Here is an 18,165-nt window from a genome sequence, read left to right as displayed (position 1 = left end):
CTTGCTTGAAATTTGATGGCGCTCGACTTGACTTGTTTTACTTTTTCTAAGCAAACTCGTTTGAGACTTGAAGGTTACGACATGACTTACTTTTGACTTGCATGAATGTGACTTACTCCCATCTCTGATGCACACTCGTGCAACCACATTACCTCACCTGTTGCATTTTACATCCCCCTCAAATTGATTTTTTTTCTTCAATTAAGTTTGAGATTATAAATCACAATCCAGGAAAAGTATTTCAAATTATCTTGGGCTCATTTTCATATAACAAATAACTAGCATTTTAAATTCACTGTAAAACAGGATAGCATATTAAGTGGCTTAATCGTGTTCAAACTTGAATCTCACATTACTCCTGTGATCCATTTCCAAACTAAAAAGGGATCCTGCCTTGTTCTTTCAGTTGCAATTACAGGTGTAATTAGCCTCACCTACAGGAAAGCTTGATCATGTGCGGTATTTCATCATTTCAGTGAGCATGAGCTCATTGGAAATAACACTATTTACAGGCACAGAGGGCAATCATTTGCGGGTACTTCTGGAAAAGTAACACATTGAAGCGCCAAATGGGAAAAACACCATCATGTCAGCTTCAGGATAAGAGGAACTTCTTGTCAAGCGCCCACAAACTGTCAAGTACTAACACGTTTCACCTGTTCTGTAGGCTGTATTTTGAGGACAGTGCACTTTAGTATTTTAGAATAGTCTCAGAATAATATGAAAAAGAAAATTGTTGGGGCAACAACTTCTTCCATCGGCAATGCAATAATCCACACAGACAACCAAAAGTGAACAACCTTACTTGCTTGCAGGCACAGAAAAGCTGAGTAACAGAACTTTCACTTTCAAGGTTGTTGTCCGGTAGAATTTGCGGGGTATAAACACTCGTGCACCATATGTAAACCCACCAATTCATGAAAGCAAAATGTCACTCTCACATCGCATCTTGGACTGATTTATTTTAAATTCATTGTTATGGTGTGACCTTCAAATGTACGGTGTAGTAGAAAATTTGAGCTATCAGAAGATGCAATCAATCAAACCATGATACACAATGTTAACACGAAAACATGTCAGAAGTCGCTGTCCCGAAGCTGTACTCTGAGTGGAAAACAGCGGTATGGAGTTGTTGATGTCGGCAGCAGGGTTCGCGCTCCCCATTCCCCATTCGCCATGTTGCCAATGATGGGTTGCGTGGTAAATATTTTTCATATTAGCCACTCCAGCGAAGGGCCAAATCGCCCATCAAATTTGCCCAAGCAAAACTTGCATCAAAAGCCATTGCTTCAAAAACAATTGTCCAAATGCAAATATTCCCGCAATCCTTTTCACAGCCAGTTACGCATATGATTTGTCGCTTGCCCAATATGTCATGATCCGCGTCGGGCATGACAGGTTTTTGTTATTGTTTTTGTGTGCATGCTGTTGTGTTTTTGTTTGATCAGCTGAGTAGGGGCGTTTCCCCCCAGCACTTCGTCCTCACCAGTCACGCACCTGCTCACCGTTACGATCACACACCTGATGCCCATCTGCTCCCCTGATTACCGGACAATTTAAGCTTCCCATGCCATCAACCCAGTGTCGGGTCATTATCCCGTTTAGCTCCCTGTTGCCCTGTCACGGCCGCTCCCTGATCTCGTTCTCGTTCTCGTTCTCGTTCTTGTTCTCGTTCTTGTTCTCGTTCTTGTTCTCGCTCTCGCTCTCGCTCTCGCTCTCGTCCCCCAGTATTTGTCACTGTCTTTGTTCCTCGTCATTTGATCCAGTTTAGTCACGTTTAGTTTGCCTTTGTTATTTTTGCACCCTGCCACGTTGTTTGTCCTTGTTTGATTCATTTAATTAATTCCCTTTAAGTTACCCTTTTCCCGGCTTCCTCGCATCTTGGGTCCTTCCCCACCTCGCCTACCGGCAAACCCTGACACAATAAAAAAAAAAGTGTGTGTGACCCTTGAACCAATGTTTACAGATGCCGGCAGTAAGCACACAACATTGCTTACCAGGTAAATTAAAATAAAACAAAAACACATCCTGTCAATCCGTTGATGCAATGTTTACAGATGCCGACAGTGGGCCGGCAGCATAGTAGCGAGCTTTAGCAAGCTTGCCCATTTGCTGGGACCTTGCATTGAAGAATGTGGAAATATTTGGAAAAAAAATAAAACTATGTCATTATGTTTGCACACTATTCTAAGCTACTAAGCAGCAATGGCATCAAAATGCAGCCGGAATACAGCCTACTGAACAGCGTTGAATGGAAACCAATTCCTAGAGGGCATTCAAGTTATTGGTATTTACATAACTTGCAGCATGTCGGAAGACAAACTAAATATTTGTTAGAGATATGGCTAATTCTATTTGTTCAAAATGACAAGCCTTTCAATATAAAGCCAACTTATTTTAAGACAATTTTTAAGGCATTCATTCCTCCTAAACAAAGGTAAGGCCTTTTTCTATGCCCTCTCTGACCGAGGAGTGAGTTCTTTTTTTCCCCTCCCAACACTACCATGCATGGTCTACTTCCTGCGGTCTCACATACCAAACCAGACATTCACACACCCCCGGTGACGGCTCAGTGAGACCACGTCATCTTGCAAGACTGAGAGGAGTTCCTGTTTGCACGTCTACGGCAGCTGTCTTGCAGCCTGCTGCACTGTGCGTCTTCTGAGGTGACGGAAGGATGCCGTGTGTGTGTGGGCTCGTAGGAAGGGATTTCTCTGGTCTCATGATTCATGGCACATGTCCACAGAGGCGGCAATGTCCTTGGCATATGAAGTCATCTCCATATAAAACGAGTTATGTATAATAATAAATTAGAATTAAAAGATGCTTTTTATTATGAAAATACAACTCTGCAGTGGTAAGGACTGATTAAAGTCCTTATCTCTTTCTTACTAACCTTTCAACGCAACTAAAAATATCTTTCAACCTCAGTATGTGAATTTACAAATATAATATCTATCAGTAATTATTTAGTTTGATACACAACAGCAATTGTATAAATACATAAATGCCCTTTTTTAATTTGGCTTCTCATTAAGGGTTGGAATGTGTCTTAAAAATGATATTACAAGAAACAGTATGTAGGGACTATTGTGAAATGCTCTGAATTATGGTAATATAGAAGAAAAAAGTGAATATTAACCAAAAGGAGTGGTTGACAGGCTGTAGTAGTTTTTTTTTTTTTGTGCAGAGTGAGAGTGAACAAACCAGATTTTTTTGTAATCTTTGTGCTTTCATGAACAATCCATCCATCCATCCATCATCTGTACCGCTTCTCCTCACTAGGGAGGTGCTGGAGCCTATCCCAGCTATCTTCGGGCAGTAGGCGGGCGACACCCTGAACTGGTTGCCAGCCAATTGCAGGGCACACAGAGACAAACAACCATCCGCGCTCACACTCATACCTAGGGGCAATTTAGAGTGTTCAATCGGCCTGCCACGCATGTTTTTGGAATGTGGGAGGAAACCGGAGTACCCGGAGGAAACCCACGCAGGTACGGGGAGAACATGCAAACTCCACACAGGATGGCCGGAGCCGGGATCGAACCCACGCCCGATGCTGTCTCTTACTGTGAGGCCATCGTGCTAACCAGTCGGCCACCGTGCCGCCCTCATGAACAATCATATTGTCAAATCATTCCTGTATATGCAAATGAAGCTTTGGATCGGTATTCACTGCAGCACTGATATTCCTTGTGTTCGTGATGCATAATATATTTTTTTCAAGCCAATAACGATACCAATAAAATCCCATTTCTCAGGACTGATGCCTTTTTTTTTGTCGAAATTTTGAGTTTACGGTGGTGTGTGCACAATTCAACGAAAGAAAACTTCAAGATTTGGTCTAGCCAACTATGACATCCCAATTATAACATTTAACAACACAGATGGAAGTTCTCATCCAGCCACTGTGCATTCACACATGAAGGAAACCAGGTTAGCATTATAAAGTAAGTCAAGTCGAGTGATGAATGATGCGGAATTTAAATCTACAGGCTGTCTTGTCAAAACAAGGCATCTATGCATTGTGTAGGGGAGGGAGGTGCAAGAGGGTTTTGATGGGCTACCAAAGGCCGGAAAGATGACTTCTTAAAGACATAAACACATTGGACACAACCTAAATATGGAATCTACAAAAACGTGACCTAAATATTTTGTCTGTAAGGAACAATTTTCCATCCTGTCTCATCTTCAATCATTCCTCAGTTTAAACACATTCTGGCAGACTTAATTTTTTAACGACCATTATGTTACAGGAACAGCGAGTCTACCTGTAAAGGATGCCAGCTCAAGATATGCGATTGTACCTTAGTAAAACCTCACTCTTTGGAGCCTTTAACAGGCCACTGAACTGTAGCTCAGCAGTCAGGACCCAATGCTTCCAAGCCAATGACGTGGTGGGGATGTGGGTTTGAAGGTGGAAGGTGTGGAAAAAACACCTATAGTTACATAGCCATAGTATGATGCAATACAGTATTTGGTAGCATTGCGATCACTTCAGAACTCAACAGTGTTTGTCTGAATCCAATTAGGGTGTTGTTTTTTTTTTTGGGAGGAGGGGGGTGTACTTTGCTGACCTCTGTCAGAGTTCCAGCTTTCTGATATTGGGGCTGACATTGCATCTCAAAAATCTTTGATAATCTTCAGATTTCCCAATGCCATGCACATAGTCGAGGCATCCAAGTAGCAGAAATTGCAGAGCAACCCCCGAAACATCAGTGAACCATCACAATGTATTTTTTTCTTTTACCAAAATGCTCCAGTATGATGTTATTTGTCTACAGGACAGAAGGATTCTGGTTTCTTTAGAGAAGCGTTGGGAAACTCCAGCCCGTTGATTTTTACGTTTGTGTCAGAGGTGGGGTCTCCCAGCATAGCATAACTTTCTATTCAAATGGCGATACGTAGTGGGAGCTGACACGGTTGTACCCTGTGTCTGTGTGTCATCTTAATTTGGGACTACATTGATGTTATTTAGCCACCATTTTAAACAATCCTCCATTGCAATCCTTCAAAAGTGGCTCATCACATCCAGAGAGGATGTTTGCAGTGCATTGGGCAGTGGCCCTCTCGATGATGATGCATGCAGGAGACGAAGGAACATCCACACATCAAGAGATGACTTGTAGCCTTGAAATTGTCCATGCTTTGACAGTTTTGATTTCAAATCCTCTGACAATTCTTTGCTCATCTATCTTTTCACCATGCTCATTGTGGTACGTACAGACACACAACACAAAAAGTTGAGTCACCTATTCCCCATCTTAAGTGACTGCTAATGTGATTTCAAAATTGCAGCACCTACTATAGGTGAGTTTAATTACAACTTAAAGGAGCATGGCATGCTTGCAATACAATTATTACAATTTAAAGTATATGGGAAACAATTTTTTGACATTTTAATGTCGTATTAAACAATAAAATAACCACGTCGCAATGTTCGGTTTCTCGGATTGATACACATTAACCGAGTATTTGGATTTAGTATTTAAGCTTTGAAACTTTTCCGGATGGGGCCCGCGCCACGGTGAAATCGTGAAGAAGACTCATATCAAATACTCGAGCCATATCTGGCTGTGAAATAGAACTACGTTTCAACATCTTTGGTTTTTGAAATAGTGTTTTTTTCTATTATACACAAACAAAATACTTTGTCAATAGTCAAGAACACTGGCAGAATTTATTCGATTAAAAGGACATGGAAAAGATAAAACTAATTAATTTTATTTTCTTGACACAGAAGCAGCCAACATTACTTATATGTTGTTTTATTCAGAACACATTCATTTTGTTATTTGAAAAATGTAATTACATGTTTACAAATTATATCCTGTTTATGGGGGATTCTAACAATCATGTGTGCTGTCTTGAAAAAACATTGACAAGCGACTCACTGACGCTTTCAATTTAGTGCAGTGCATGTCTGGACCCACAAACAAACAAGGACATACTTTAGAACTTGTCCTTGCTTTTGGTCTATCAGTCTCAAATTTGAAAGTGTTGGACAATGTGACTCATGATAAGAAGACTGCTCAATTTAGTGTTTTCCTGTGCTGCTGATATACCAACTTCTGATTTTTAACCCCCCTCGCTGTTATTCGGTTCCCTGATGCCTTTGATCAGCTCTGCGTTACCTGTTCAAACACTGAAGAACTAAGCTTTTCATTCCATTCATCTTGCCGTAATACATTGAAGTCTGTGACTCCATTAAAATGTACGCGCCCAAATGTGGGACCGGAGCCATGGTTTAATGAAGACAAACAAAAATGCCGCAAAGCTGAACGCAGGAAGAAAAAAAAATCAAGTTTGCAGTTTTCTTATCAATTGCTAGAAGACTTCTGACAGTTAACAACTCAAAGTGAAAGAGTCCAAAAGGGAACACTTGTCCAGTCTTATCCGTGCACTCCGTTTAAAACTAATGATTCTTATTTAAGCCTCGTCAGCCGATTTACACAGACTCGTCCCCGAAAAAGTGCAATACATTTTTGCCGTTTTTCCACTGATGACGTTGTGACAGATGGCTTTCGTTTTGAAATTCACATTTGACCACTCTGTCCATGTTACTTGTTCCTCAGTGCTGGATTCCTTTCAGGCGGTCTCCTTGTCATTTTTGGAGGATGTGGTTTCCCATCCGGCCCTTATGACTCCGTTCTTCCTCACTTCATTAAGGAGGTTCTCCCGAGTATTGGCGAATCGGTTTTGCCATTAACATATCCCCAATATTTCAAACATGGTGTGTTGCAACACCTGTGCCATAAAATTTAAGATCGATTTCCAGGCTGCCTTTTATTTTAAAAATTCTGGAAAATGTGGTGCACACGCGGTTAAAATTTTTCCTGGATGAACATAATGTCATGTAGGTTTTCCAGTCAGGTTTTAAGATGATGCATAGCACAGAGTCAGCCCTGTTATGAGTTTTTAATGATATCCGTCTGGCAAATGACACTGGAGCTACGTGTGTCGGTTTGTTGCATCTAACTGCAGCGTTCGATACAGTGGACCATAATATTCCTCTGGCTCGATTACAGCACCAGGTGGGCATTAGTGGTAGCGGTTTAGAAGGTTCAGATCCTATTTGGACTTTTTGTGTTAGCCTATGTTACACTAGGTCCAACTCTGCCCCTCGGTCATATGGTGTTCCACAGGGTTCTATTTTGGGGCCATTGCTGTTTTCATGGCATTTGCTGCCCCAAGGTTTCATCCGACAAAAACATGGAATTTCCTTCCACTGCTATGCGGATGACAGTCAGATATATGTCCTGCTGAGCAAAAGACTCTCCTAAAAATCCCTTTTGTCCTCTCTAGGCGAAATCAAAGCCTGAATGTCATTTAATTTCTTACATTTCGACGAAAAGGAAACAGAAGTCATTGTGTCATTTCCAGTAGCCATTTTACATTCCCCCCAGTTGTTCTAGCCCCCTGGCATCTTATTTAAAGTCAACAGTCTCGAACTTGTGTTATAAATTTGACAGTGATTTTAAATTGGATTGGCAAATGAGGGCTGTTGTTCAATCCAGCTTCTTTTTCAGCAACACTTGCCCAGGAGCAAGGATACAACCTCTACGTGGTCTCCCGGACGAGTCGGCGGCCCCCCGTCGACGACGAATGTATCCTGCCGGCACCCACATCACCCCACGACTCTGCCCGAAGGACCGGTCAGGGAGAGGGCGCCGCCACTATCTTCTGCCACCTTTTTGAGATGGGAGGTCGACCCTCCGGCTTTGGCCTCCCTTCTCCTCATCCTGGCCGGAGAGATTGAGACGAACCCGGGCCCGGACTCCTGCTACTCCTGCGGCCGTCCGATCCGGAAATCATCTCCCCTGCGGTGCCGGGCCCCTAATTGCCCCGCCCTCTGCCACCATCAGCTGAAATGCAGCGGCCTCACTCGCGAGAGGCTGCGGCGCGACAGCTCCTGGCAGTGCGTGGCTCACGGTGGCCCGGCCCCGCCGTCACCTCCAACGTCAGGGCGGATTTGCTGTGGCTGCAAGCAGACGATTCAGCGGGGTATCCTCGCCCTCGAATGTCAACAGCCTGAATGCGAGACGCTCTGCCACAGGGGGAACCGATGCCGTGGCCCAGCACCCACATCCTCCTGGTCTTGCCCCGATCACCGGAGCCGGACCGAGACGATAGCCGGCCGACCAATAACAACACTAACAGTGAATCCACCATCAGGCCCAGTGGAGAGGGTGCGCTGCGGTGCCTGCCACAAAGCAATCACCGTCGCAAATCCGCTGACCTGCCGCAGTTGTGAGACGAAATTCCATCTCCAGTCGAAGTGCTCCGGCGCCACTCGTGATGCAGCCGCAGCACTCCGGCTCACTCAGCTCTGGTCCTGCCCGCGATGCTGTGCAGCGCCCAATCTCCCGGGCCCGCTGCCGCCGGCGACCAAGCCCAAGACGACCCACATCACCAGCGACGCCCCGCTCAGACCGGCTTTGCGTGTCCTTCAATGGAACGCCGACGGCCTGAGCACCAAGTCTGGTGAACTGGAGGGCCGCATCCGGGACCTCAAAGCGGACATCTGTCTGCTGCAGGAAACAAAGCTGAGACCTCAAGTTGCCACCCCAGCCTTCCCGGGTTACACGACCGTCAGAGTGGACCGCCCCAACGGCCAGCGAGGGGGCGACCTACTCACGTTGATCAAAGAGGACCTACCCTTTGAAGTCCTGGGCCATGCCTGCTACGGCCTCCTGGAGTCTTCTTCAGTCAATGTTCGCGTCTCCCGACGCCGATGGCTGACACTACACAACCTGTATGCCCCACCACGCCGTGAGTCCGCCGACGACGACGCCGACAACCTGGACTTCTCCTGGATCTCGGCGTCGGGTGACACCATCGTGGCCGGTGACCTGAACGCGCACTCGCCCCTCTGGGACCTGACACAACCGAGCGATCGAGGAATGGCTCGTGTCATCACACCTGAGCGTCCTCAACAACGGCGCCGCTACCCGGGTCAACCGGAACACCGGGGGCCTGAGCTCCCCGGACCTGTCCCTCGCTAACCCACAACTGGCGAACCGGACGACATGGCTTGTCACGGAGGACCTGGGCTTAGACCACATACCCATCCTGATGGAAGTGGAGCTTGAAGTAAAACCCACCTGCCCGCCCATTCACCGCCCCCGATGGAACTCCCGTGACGTCGACTGGGCCGCCTTCACCGACCAGGTGGAGACCACCATCAGCGGCTTCCGCGGTCACAAAATCCCCTCGCTAGACCACCGTCTTCTTCGCTTCAACAAGGCGCTGATCGATGCAGGTAACACTGTGGTGGGGAAATCCACACAGGGGCCCACAACGAAGTCCTGCATGACCCCAGAGGTGAAAGAGGCGATCAAACGGCGCAACCGTCTCCGCCGCGACATCGGCGTCAACAGGGAGGAGTGGATCGCTGCCTGCCAAGAAGTCAACAGCCTTGTTCGCGACCCCAAAGACACTAAGTGGGCAGCCCTGTTGGCTGACCTGGAACACAACCCAGACACCAGCAGGACATGGCGGGTGATCCGGTCTCTGAGTGGGACCCCTGACAGCCGTGCACAGAACGAAGCGTTGCAGATCGGCGGCCGACTCTTCGCCACAAACGTGGACAAGGCCAACGTCTTCGCGCGTCACTATGCCACAGTAAGCCGTCTACCCATCACGAGAGACGACCGACTCCGCTGCCATCTTCCCCTCAAGAAACGCCTTGACGTGGCTGGCTCAGAAGACGATGATAGCTGTGGCAACTTCCACATGGGAGAACTCGACTCAGCCATCGCTCAGATGAAGCCCAACGGCGCGGCGGGCCCAGACGACATCCCACCTTCTTTCCTGAAGGCCCTGGGCCCGGAGGCTAGGACGGAGCTTTTGGAGATTTTCAACTCTTCCTTCAGATCCGGTGTATGCCCACAAATTTGGAGACAAGCGACCATCCTGCCACTTCGTAAAGCCGGCAAACCTGGGAGCGAACTCTCCTCTTATCGCCCGATCAGCCTCACGTCCTGCGTTGTGAAGACAATGGAGCGCATGGTCCATAACCGCCTCTACTTCCTGGCGGAATCCAGGGAGTGGCTCTGCAAGGAGCAAGCCGGCTTCAGGAAGCTCCGCAGCTGTGAGGACCAGGTACTCTATCTCACACAGAGGATCAGCGACGGGTTCCAACAAGCCCGCCCGCAACGGGGAGTCATGGCCCTGTTGGACTACAGCAAGGCCTACGACAGGGTATGGCGCGAGGACCTTCTACTGTCCGCTCTGGAACTCGGAGTACCGGGGCGGATGGTCCGTTGGGTCAGGAGCCTCCTCACGAACCGGCGAGCTAGGGTGCAGATCAACGGGGAACGCGGGAAATCCTTGCTCTTCCGGCAGGGTTTACCCCAGGGCTCCGTCCTCGCCCCCCTCCTCTTCCTGTTCTACATCAACAGCCTCCGGTCTGTCATCCCGGAAGGCGTCGACCTCGCACTATACGCAGACGACGTGTCGTTGCTATCGCAGAAGAACACTAAGGAGGAGGCGGAAGCCGCTCTCCAGACGGCGGTGAACGCGGTGGGGAAATGGAGTCGGACAAAGAAGATGGCGCTCAACGCCACCAAGAGCGAGGTGGCCTTCTTCTCAACGAACTCCCACGAGGCCTCCTGGTCTCCCACGATCTCCCTGAACGGCTCACCCCTCAGCCACAACCCCACCCCGAAGTTCCTCGGTGTAACCCTGGACCGAACGCTCAGCTTTGGCCCCCATGTGAAAGCGGTGACATCCAAAGTCCTCTCCCGCAACCGCATACTGGCCTGTCTGAGTGGGTTGAAATTTGGCTGGCGCAAAGACAGCCTGCGCTCCGTCTTCACCGCCCTCCAACGCAGTGTGATGGACTACGCGGCTCCTGCGTGGCAACCCTTCCTCTCCGACACTCGCCGAGCCGACCTGGAACGAGCGCAGAACTCAGCGCTGCGCCTAGTGACAGGACAACTCCGCTCATCACCGATTGAAGCCCTTCAGCTCGAAGCTGGTGTAAGCAGCTATAAGACGCACTCGCACCAACTCACGGCCATCGCCTACGAGAAAGCTGCGCGACTGCCGTCCACACACCCGAGGTCCCAGATCCTGACTGCGAACGTGAGGCATCGGCTACAACGCTCCAGTTGGCGACTTGAGGCCAATAAATTTCCACGACGCTCCCAGCTGGGCTGTCGGCAAGAGCCTCCCTCCAAGTCCCAGTGGAATGCCCATGGTTGAACGACTCCGGACTCTGGACGGTGTCAACCTCCATCGGGATGACCACAAAACAAGACGCTCCATCTGTCCTGCGCAACTTGGCCACTGCGGCCATTCGTGCCACGAGCCGGAGCTGACCATTTACACGGATGGCTCTGCTACGGAAGGCGTCTCGAATGGAGGGGCAGCAATGATTGTCGCCTCTGGGGACCCAGCTGACGTCCAACCAACGACGGTGCTTATGCGAAGGGGCGCCGAGTTCACGTCGTCCTACGAAGAAGAGAGGGAAGCTATGACGATGGCCCTCGAGTGGCTCGTTCACTCAAACGCCCACACGAAGGTGACAATCTGCTCCGACAGTCAATCCCGTCTGCAGGCCATCTCGAGCCGCGCCGCAGACACCGCCCACATCCGGCAACTGCTGAATGCGCGCCCTGGCAAGACCTCTCTTCTTTGGATCCCGGGCCACTGCGGTCTGCCCGGCAACGAACTCGCCGACACCCGAGCCAAAGAGGCCGCCTCCAACCACTCCGAAGCCTTCCGTCCTGTATCGTTTCGCGCAGCCGCGACAACTATCAAACGCCGCATCCGTGACGACCCCCCTAAGCACGAGCGGACCGCAGCCGCCTATGAAGGGTTCTCTTGGCGCGCAGACAGCTCCGCTGCTCAATCAAGGCAGGACGCCGTCCTCATTGCTCGGCTCCGTGCGGACCACCACCCCAAGCTCCGGGCTTACGAGCACCTCCTTTGCCCTACAGCCGACCCCACATGTCCACTATGTGGAGGGGAGCCGCAGACAGTCCAGCACTGGCTCCTGCGGTGCCCCCGACTCATCCCCCTCCGGCAGAAGATTTTCGGCGATGCACCTCCTCCTTACAACGTCCTCTCCACTGAGACGCAGAAGGTGATTGCGCTAGCTGGGCAATCCTTGCTCTGAGGTCCCGCCCAGGCGCTAGCCCAACAACAACAACAACAACAACAACAACAGCAACACTTGCGTACGGTAATTGTTTCATCTCGGCTAGTTTTCTGCAATGCACTTTATTTTGGAGTCAGCCAATCTTCCCTCATGTGTCTCCAGTTTGTCCAAAATGCTGCTGTTCGTCTCATAACTGCACAAACCGCACATTCCAAAAACATGCATGGCAGGTTGATTGGACACTCTAAATTTCCCCTAGGTATGAGCGTGAGCGCGGATGGTTGTTCGTCTATGTGTGCCCTGCGATTGGCTGGCAACCAGTTCAGGGTGTACCCCGCCAATTGCCTGAAGATAACTGGGATAGGCTCCAGCACCCCCCACGACTCTTGTGAGGAGAATCGGCACAGATAATGTATGCATCTATGTATGTAAAGAGCTTTGTTACAACTGTAGCTGTTGTGAAATGTGCGACATAAATAAAGTTGTATTGTATTGCATCATCTCAAACAATTGCCATGATAAATGTTTTATTTAGTTTTATCTTTTCTATAACAGCATACCAACTTTTTATCTCCGTGTGTATTTACTATAGATGTCTTACAATAATTTCAAGCGAAAACACAGTGACATTTGATACCATTTCTAGATTGTCATCATTTATGCATACAATCACATATGAACATATATACAACACACTAAAAATGGCACATAACCTGACCTGGATATGGGTGACAATGCTATTGAACCATTTTTGTTGTTTTATTTTCAATATTACCAAAAAAAAAAAAGTGTCGTGTCTAAATAAATCAGCATAACAATCTGTATAGTTGTATGTAGTTTTGTTTTTTAATTGTGTGTCCTGTTTGTCAAGTCCTGGACTTGGCGTCTGTAAATAAAGCTGAATGAGTGATTTATTGATTGAATAATCAATGTTGGCTCTTTGTTGGCAGTTGACAAAGTTGTACTTCACAGTGCAAATCGGATCACTTTAATCAGTGACAATCGTGCCCCCAGATTGGCAGGAATGCTTAAACCAGATAACACTGAGATAACTTTGAAGACATTAAGGTCCTTATCACGTCTACTGCAAATCAGAGACACAGCAATAGGTCAGGCAATTGCCTAGAGCCCCGAGCTGAAAGGGGCTACGGGGGACGGCTCACATTGGCCTATATCATAGACAAAGCACTGCGACTACAACATGTTGCTGTGGGGAATCCTCCTCAAAAGGACGCCCAACTAACAAGCTTGTTGGAATGCACCTACAACACAGCATAATGAAGCATACTTATCACTCAGTGTATGCAAAAAAAAAAAGCGAGAGAGAGAGAGTGTGGGAAAAAATTATAGCGATAAGTGGGAATGTGCATCTGTGACATGAAAAAAGTAGTGATCCCAGTCACACCAAGCAGCAGAAACATTTGCTGCAAATTAGCCAACATCAATTAACAAGGAAACCATCAAATAACCAATTGACACACACAGTAACAATACAGTAGATATCTTTTTTCATTTGTTTACGGGTCAGTCTACGTCAATCATACACCCTCCCTCCCTATCAATCATCATGTGACGTCATGGCAACTAGTGGCCTGAAGAAAGGGGGTCTCAAATGGTCATTTTGTCCTGGAGCCATATTCGGAGCCGTTCTGTACCCCACCAAAAGCCAGAGTGCGGTGAAACTCTCTAAATACATATTATAGTTCCCAATATGATGATAAATCAGTTGAGACCCCACCAACACAAAACATTTGCTTGGGCCGACGTCAACAGAAAGGATTGCTGCATCTCCACAACTAACTCTACTTGTACGGCAGGGTGAGGAGAGTAATGTAGCCAGCTAGTTTGTTTTGTTGCTTGTTTGTTTTATTACATAAAAAGGAAGTGAGAATGGCGTCAAATTGTTGTGACCACATTGGACGGTGCTAATTTTAAGTTGCTGAAGTGGTCAAGGGGGCCCAGGGCAAATCGGCGAAGGCAAACATCACAAACAATAATCCTAATTAATTAAAATCTTTAGCAAGTGTGCACGGAAGCTCATTGTAGCTGAACGAGTTAATACCGGTTACTAGTTATAACTATTAGCAAACACCTTGCCATTATTCCACAATTCACTAACACTTATTCAACATTTCAAGACCAAAATGGCCACGATAATTTACCAGATATGAAACAATCAACACAAACACGATTATGTTCTTGATGCAGTCTAATTAATAGCTTGCAACCACAGGGTGCTCCAGTGTTTTTTTAATGGCCCATTTCCTTTTGGGATTAAGAAAAAAAGTGAATACATTTCCACTCTGATTTGTACACCTGTATACACAACAGCTTAAAACTATAACAACGCACACTAAATAAAAAAAAGAAAAACGAAACAAAAACAAAACAAAAAAAAAACTTCCCAGCTACATAGCATGTGTTTACCGTTTTTTCTTTATTATTATTTTGCACTAGTTATGCGCACCCAGTTTTTGATGAAGTAGGATGGAAACGAGTCTGAACAAACCTCAATTTTACTGTCATCCTTGGTTTGTTCAAAGTTCAAACAGGTACTATTTTTTGTTTTATATAGAAAGCTATTATTTATATCGCCTTGAATGTTATGCTATCAGATAAATGTTATATTAAACAAAATTAACATTCATTCAAAATGTATACGGTTCATTAATTATTTTAACCAAATTTTTTAAAAAATCGAGTAATTGTTAAACAGTTCTTTACTTGCAATGAACATGTTAAAGCAAGTTAAAAAATATTGTATGCTGATAGCCATAGATGGTTCTTTTTTATTTTACATGTTTATTATTCAAAATATATTTCTTATCCATGTTTTTTGAGCAGTGAAAACATCAATTTAAAAAAAAATTGTGTTAATGGCGCAATGATAATCATTTTGCTTCAGAATAAGAATGACCTAAAGTGATGACCAGACTGTATTTCTAGATCTTAATCAGAACTTATAAATGTAAGATAATAGTTAACAGTATTTTCTCAGGTAATGAGGCTCATAAACCCCAAAGGTTTAGTAGGATGACCTTTGTCTTTTGATTTCGAGGTCTACGGAAACACTTTGACAGTAATTTTGACGGTTGACACGACACTTTCAATGTGCTTGTGCCAATGTGCAAAATAAATGCAACTTGCGCAATGTGGAGCAAAATTCTCTTGTGAATTTAATGTGGTGTGCTGAGGGCACACAAAGCTTTTCCCATGAATATCGCAGTGAGGCCGGCGCCCCTTAGAGACACGGTGCCAAATTGAGTGACTGTGATCTGAAATGACAGCCACTTTCACAAAAGCTGACCAACCGTTTACCCCATTGTCTCCGTTTTCTTCTCTCGAACGCACGGTCACGCACACCTTGTATGAGCATGATGTGCAGCAAAAACAACAACAACAAAAAAACCTAGTTGACACGACTACAAAAGAAAATCCATTTTTAAACATATATCATTTGCAGTAGTCAATTGGGCTATTACACATCATTCATCCAACACATCCTAAAATTAGTCTCACAGTTTGTATACAATTTAATTAAAAAAGCACGTGTCTCTGATGGGCGTTGCCTGTACCTTTATTCCCAAAATTTGTGCAGTGTGGTACTCTACAGTACTTAAAATGTGATTTTCTACAGCAAGGTGCCTCTATCTGCGAGTACTGATGAATGCCATAAATGTTTTGAGCAGGAGACAGTATGCAATTAAGTAGGCTATAATACGTTTGCAATCTATATTGTGATTATCAGTAAGTGATCCAAGCAAACCTCCGCACGTTAAAATCCAATTGTTATTGGAGGCGACAGTTACCTATGGTGCAAAGCATATGTTGCCACTTTCCCTACCTCTCTCCTCCTGCTCTCTGCACCCGGTCTGGTGATGAGCGCCGTATCCCCGCACACCACGGCGGCATCCTCCACGAACACGCAGTCCGGGAGCGTCTCATCCGCGGGCAGTTCCACTACCTCGAGCCCGAGCGTGGTCCTCAGGACGTGGACGTAAGCATCATGCTCCCTTTGCACCCTGCTTGAATCCACCTCAGCCTGGTTGATCCGGAGCGCATCTTTTGCCATAGACGTTGGGATTCCCCGGACGATAGCATGGGTGTAACAACCAAAACCTGCCATTAAACCGGCCATGTTTTCCCCTTCACTTGGCTCGCTTAACTGAAAGGGGGGTGAAGAAAAAAACAAAAAACAATCAAACCTGCTGAGCACCCTCGCAAATCACTGAGCATCAGCTGTCACGGTGTTGCCTGGCTTACTTATTCACCACCTTTTCGGTACGTTGGGGTTAATTCTTAATTGACAGAGAGACTGGCTGCTTCATTGAGTGTCAGTGTCAGTGCGCCACGCTCCAGCCTCCAGGCGGGTCGCGGTGACGCGCAGCGACCATCACGTGAAGCCCAACAGCCTGTCAGACCTCGGAGAGGTGTTCGGTCCAAGAAGTGACAGCTGGTTACACGCTCCTTTAACATGAGCTCCAATCAGCACTGCACCTGCAAACAGCCTCCAAGCGGCATTGTATCTATGAGACAAAGGCTTAGCTTCCTGTAATGCCAATTTAAAATCAATGGGTGCAAATTAAGTTCCTATGTCAATGTATGAGTCACCGTAAAATATATTTTTTTCATAACTACACGTACGTTGCCCCTCTCCATATACACACAAAAAAGGAAACACTTTCTTTGAATGTGGGTTCATCGACTATCATAAGATTGTCATAATCATGACACCTGTCATGAACGTCATGAACATGAATGAATCCTTATGACAGATGCCATTAAGTGTCATTCAGTAAATTATTTTTATGATCTGTCTTTGTTGTTTTTGGTTTAGTATTTAGTTTCATATATTTTCTCCTTGTGTTTGGTGTGTCTCGTCATGTTCATTGTGTCCACCTGTGTTCGTCTTACCAAGCTCCAGTGTTTAATATATTTGGTCCATCCAACCCTCTGTGTCTTGTCCAGGTGTTCCTTGTTGTCATGTTAATTTGTCTCAGAGGTCAGTGCTTTCTGTCAAGGTCTTCATGAAGGTTTGAGGAAGAGGAGGACCCAAACGCAGGGAAGCAAGTCGGGGGTAATTAAATAGTATTTAATCAAAAGTACAAAACAGATGGGAGCAACAAAACACAAGGACTTGACTTATCTGTAAAAAGCGAGACAGGCAGGAGGACAACTGACATGGACAAATCACCTACAATCAGAATCAGAAATCAGAATCAGAATCAGAAATCCCTTTATTGTCATTGTACTCAAGTGTGCAATGAGATTAGAGCACAAGGACTGAAAGTAAACAGGGAACTATATACAAACAAATTGACGTGATGAGGAGCACCTGGACAAGACACAAAAGGGTTGGCAGGACCTAATAGGTTAACACTGGGGCTTGGGTAGACGAACACAGGTGGACACGATGAACATGACAAGACACACCAAACACAAGGAAAAAACATGAAACTAAATACTAAACCAAAAACAACAAAGCCAGATCATGACAATTTTTGATGCAAAGTTAACTTTTGTACCACAAAATTATGAGGCCAATGCAGGGCCGTTGCCATTCATTTGGGTGCCTTAAGCTGAAAAGTTAGACAGTCACCCCCAGCCCAACCCTTTATAACAATTTTTCATGTCAAAATGTTTTTGTGCTCCTGTGTGGGGGGGAACAGCTGACTGTTAAATGGATACATAGCCTATATACCAGTTACTAATTACCTGTTAAAAAATGTAGTTAGTAATGCAATCAAAAGTGCTGAGATGTTAAAGTAATGTAACTTGAATATGTTTCATTAATTTTGGATTGCTCCAATACCAGATATGTTGAAAGAAATTAATACAACAAAAAAGTAATGAATATGCTAGCCATTTTTAGATATTTCTCAGCTTTTTTCTGACTTATAGCTGTATAATGTGCGTAGTTTTGGAATGCTGGAGTAAACCTGAGCACCAAAATTAAAATCCAAAGCACAAGAATGTGAAGGAGACATACTAACCACTTGTGCACCATGCAGTAGAGACAGACAGACTGGTGGATATATAACTTCATCTGGTGAGGGAAA

General features: G+C 46.0%; 1 protein-coding gene across 1 annotated transcript in view; it reads right to left on the bottom strand.

Annotated features, from left to right (window-relative positions):
* Positions 1 to 16,587, bottom strand: part of ddah1 (dimethylarginine dimethylaminohydrolase 1) — a 74,070-nt gene extending 57,483 nt beyond the window's left edge. The window contains exon 1 of the mRNA XM_088313532.1: positions 15,951 to 16,587. Coding sequence (XP_088169658.1) covers positions 15,951 to 16,244 — 294 coding nt within the window. The 5' untranslated portion in view covers positions 16,245 to 16,587. The remainder of the gene's footprint in view (positions 1 to 15,950) is intronic.
* Between the last annotated feature and the right edge of the window lie 1,578 nt (positions 16,588 to 18,165).

The sequence above is a fragment of the Idiotropiscis lumnitzeri genome, chromosome 13, assembly GCF_059441095.1.
Source record: "Idiotropiscis lumnitzeri isolate Australia: NSW breed Sydney's pygmy pipehorse chromosome 13, RoL_Ilum_1.0, whole genome shotgun sequence".
NCBI lineage: Eukaryota > Metazoa > Chordata > Actinopteri > Syngnathiformes > Syngnathidae > Idiotropiscis > Idiotropiscis lumnitzeri.
The sequence above is the reverse complement of the archived record's forward strand: the minus strand, read 5'-3'. Positions and strand labels throughout refer to the sequence as shown.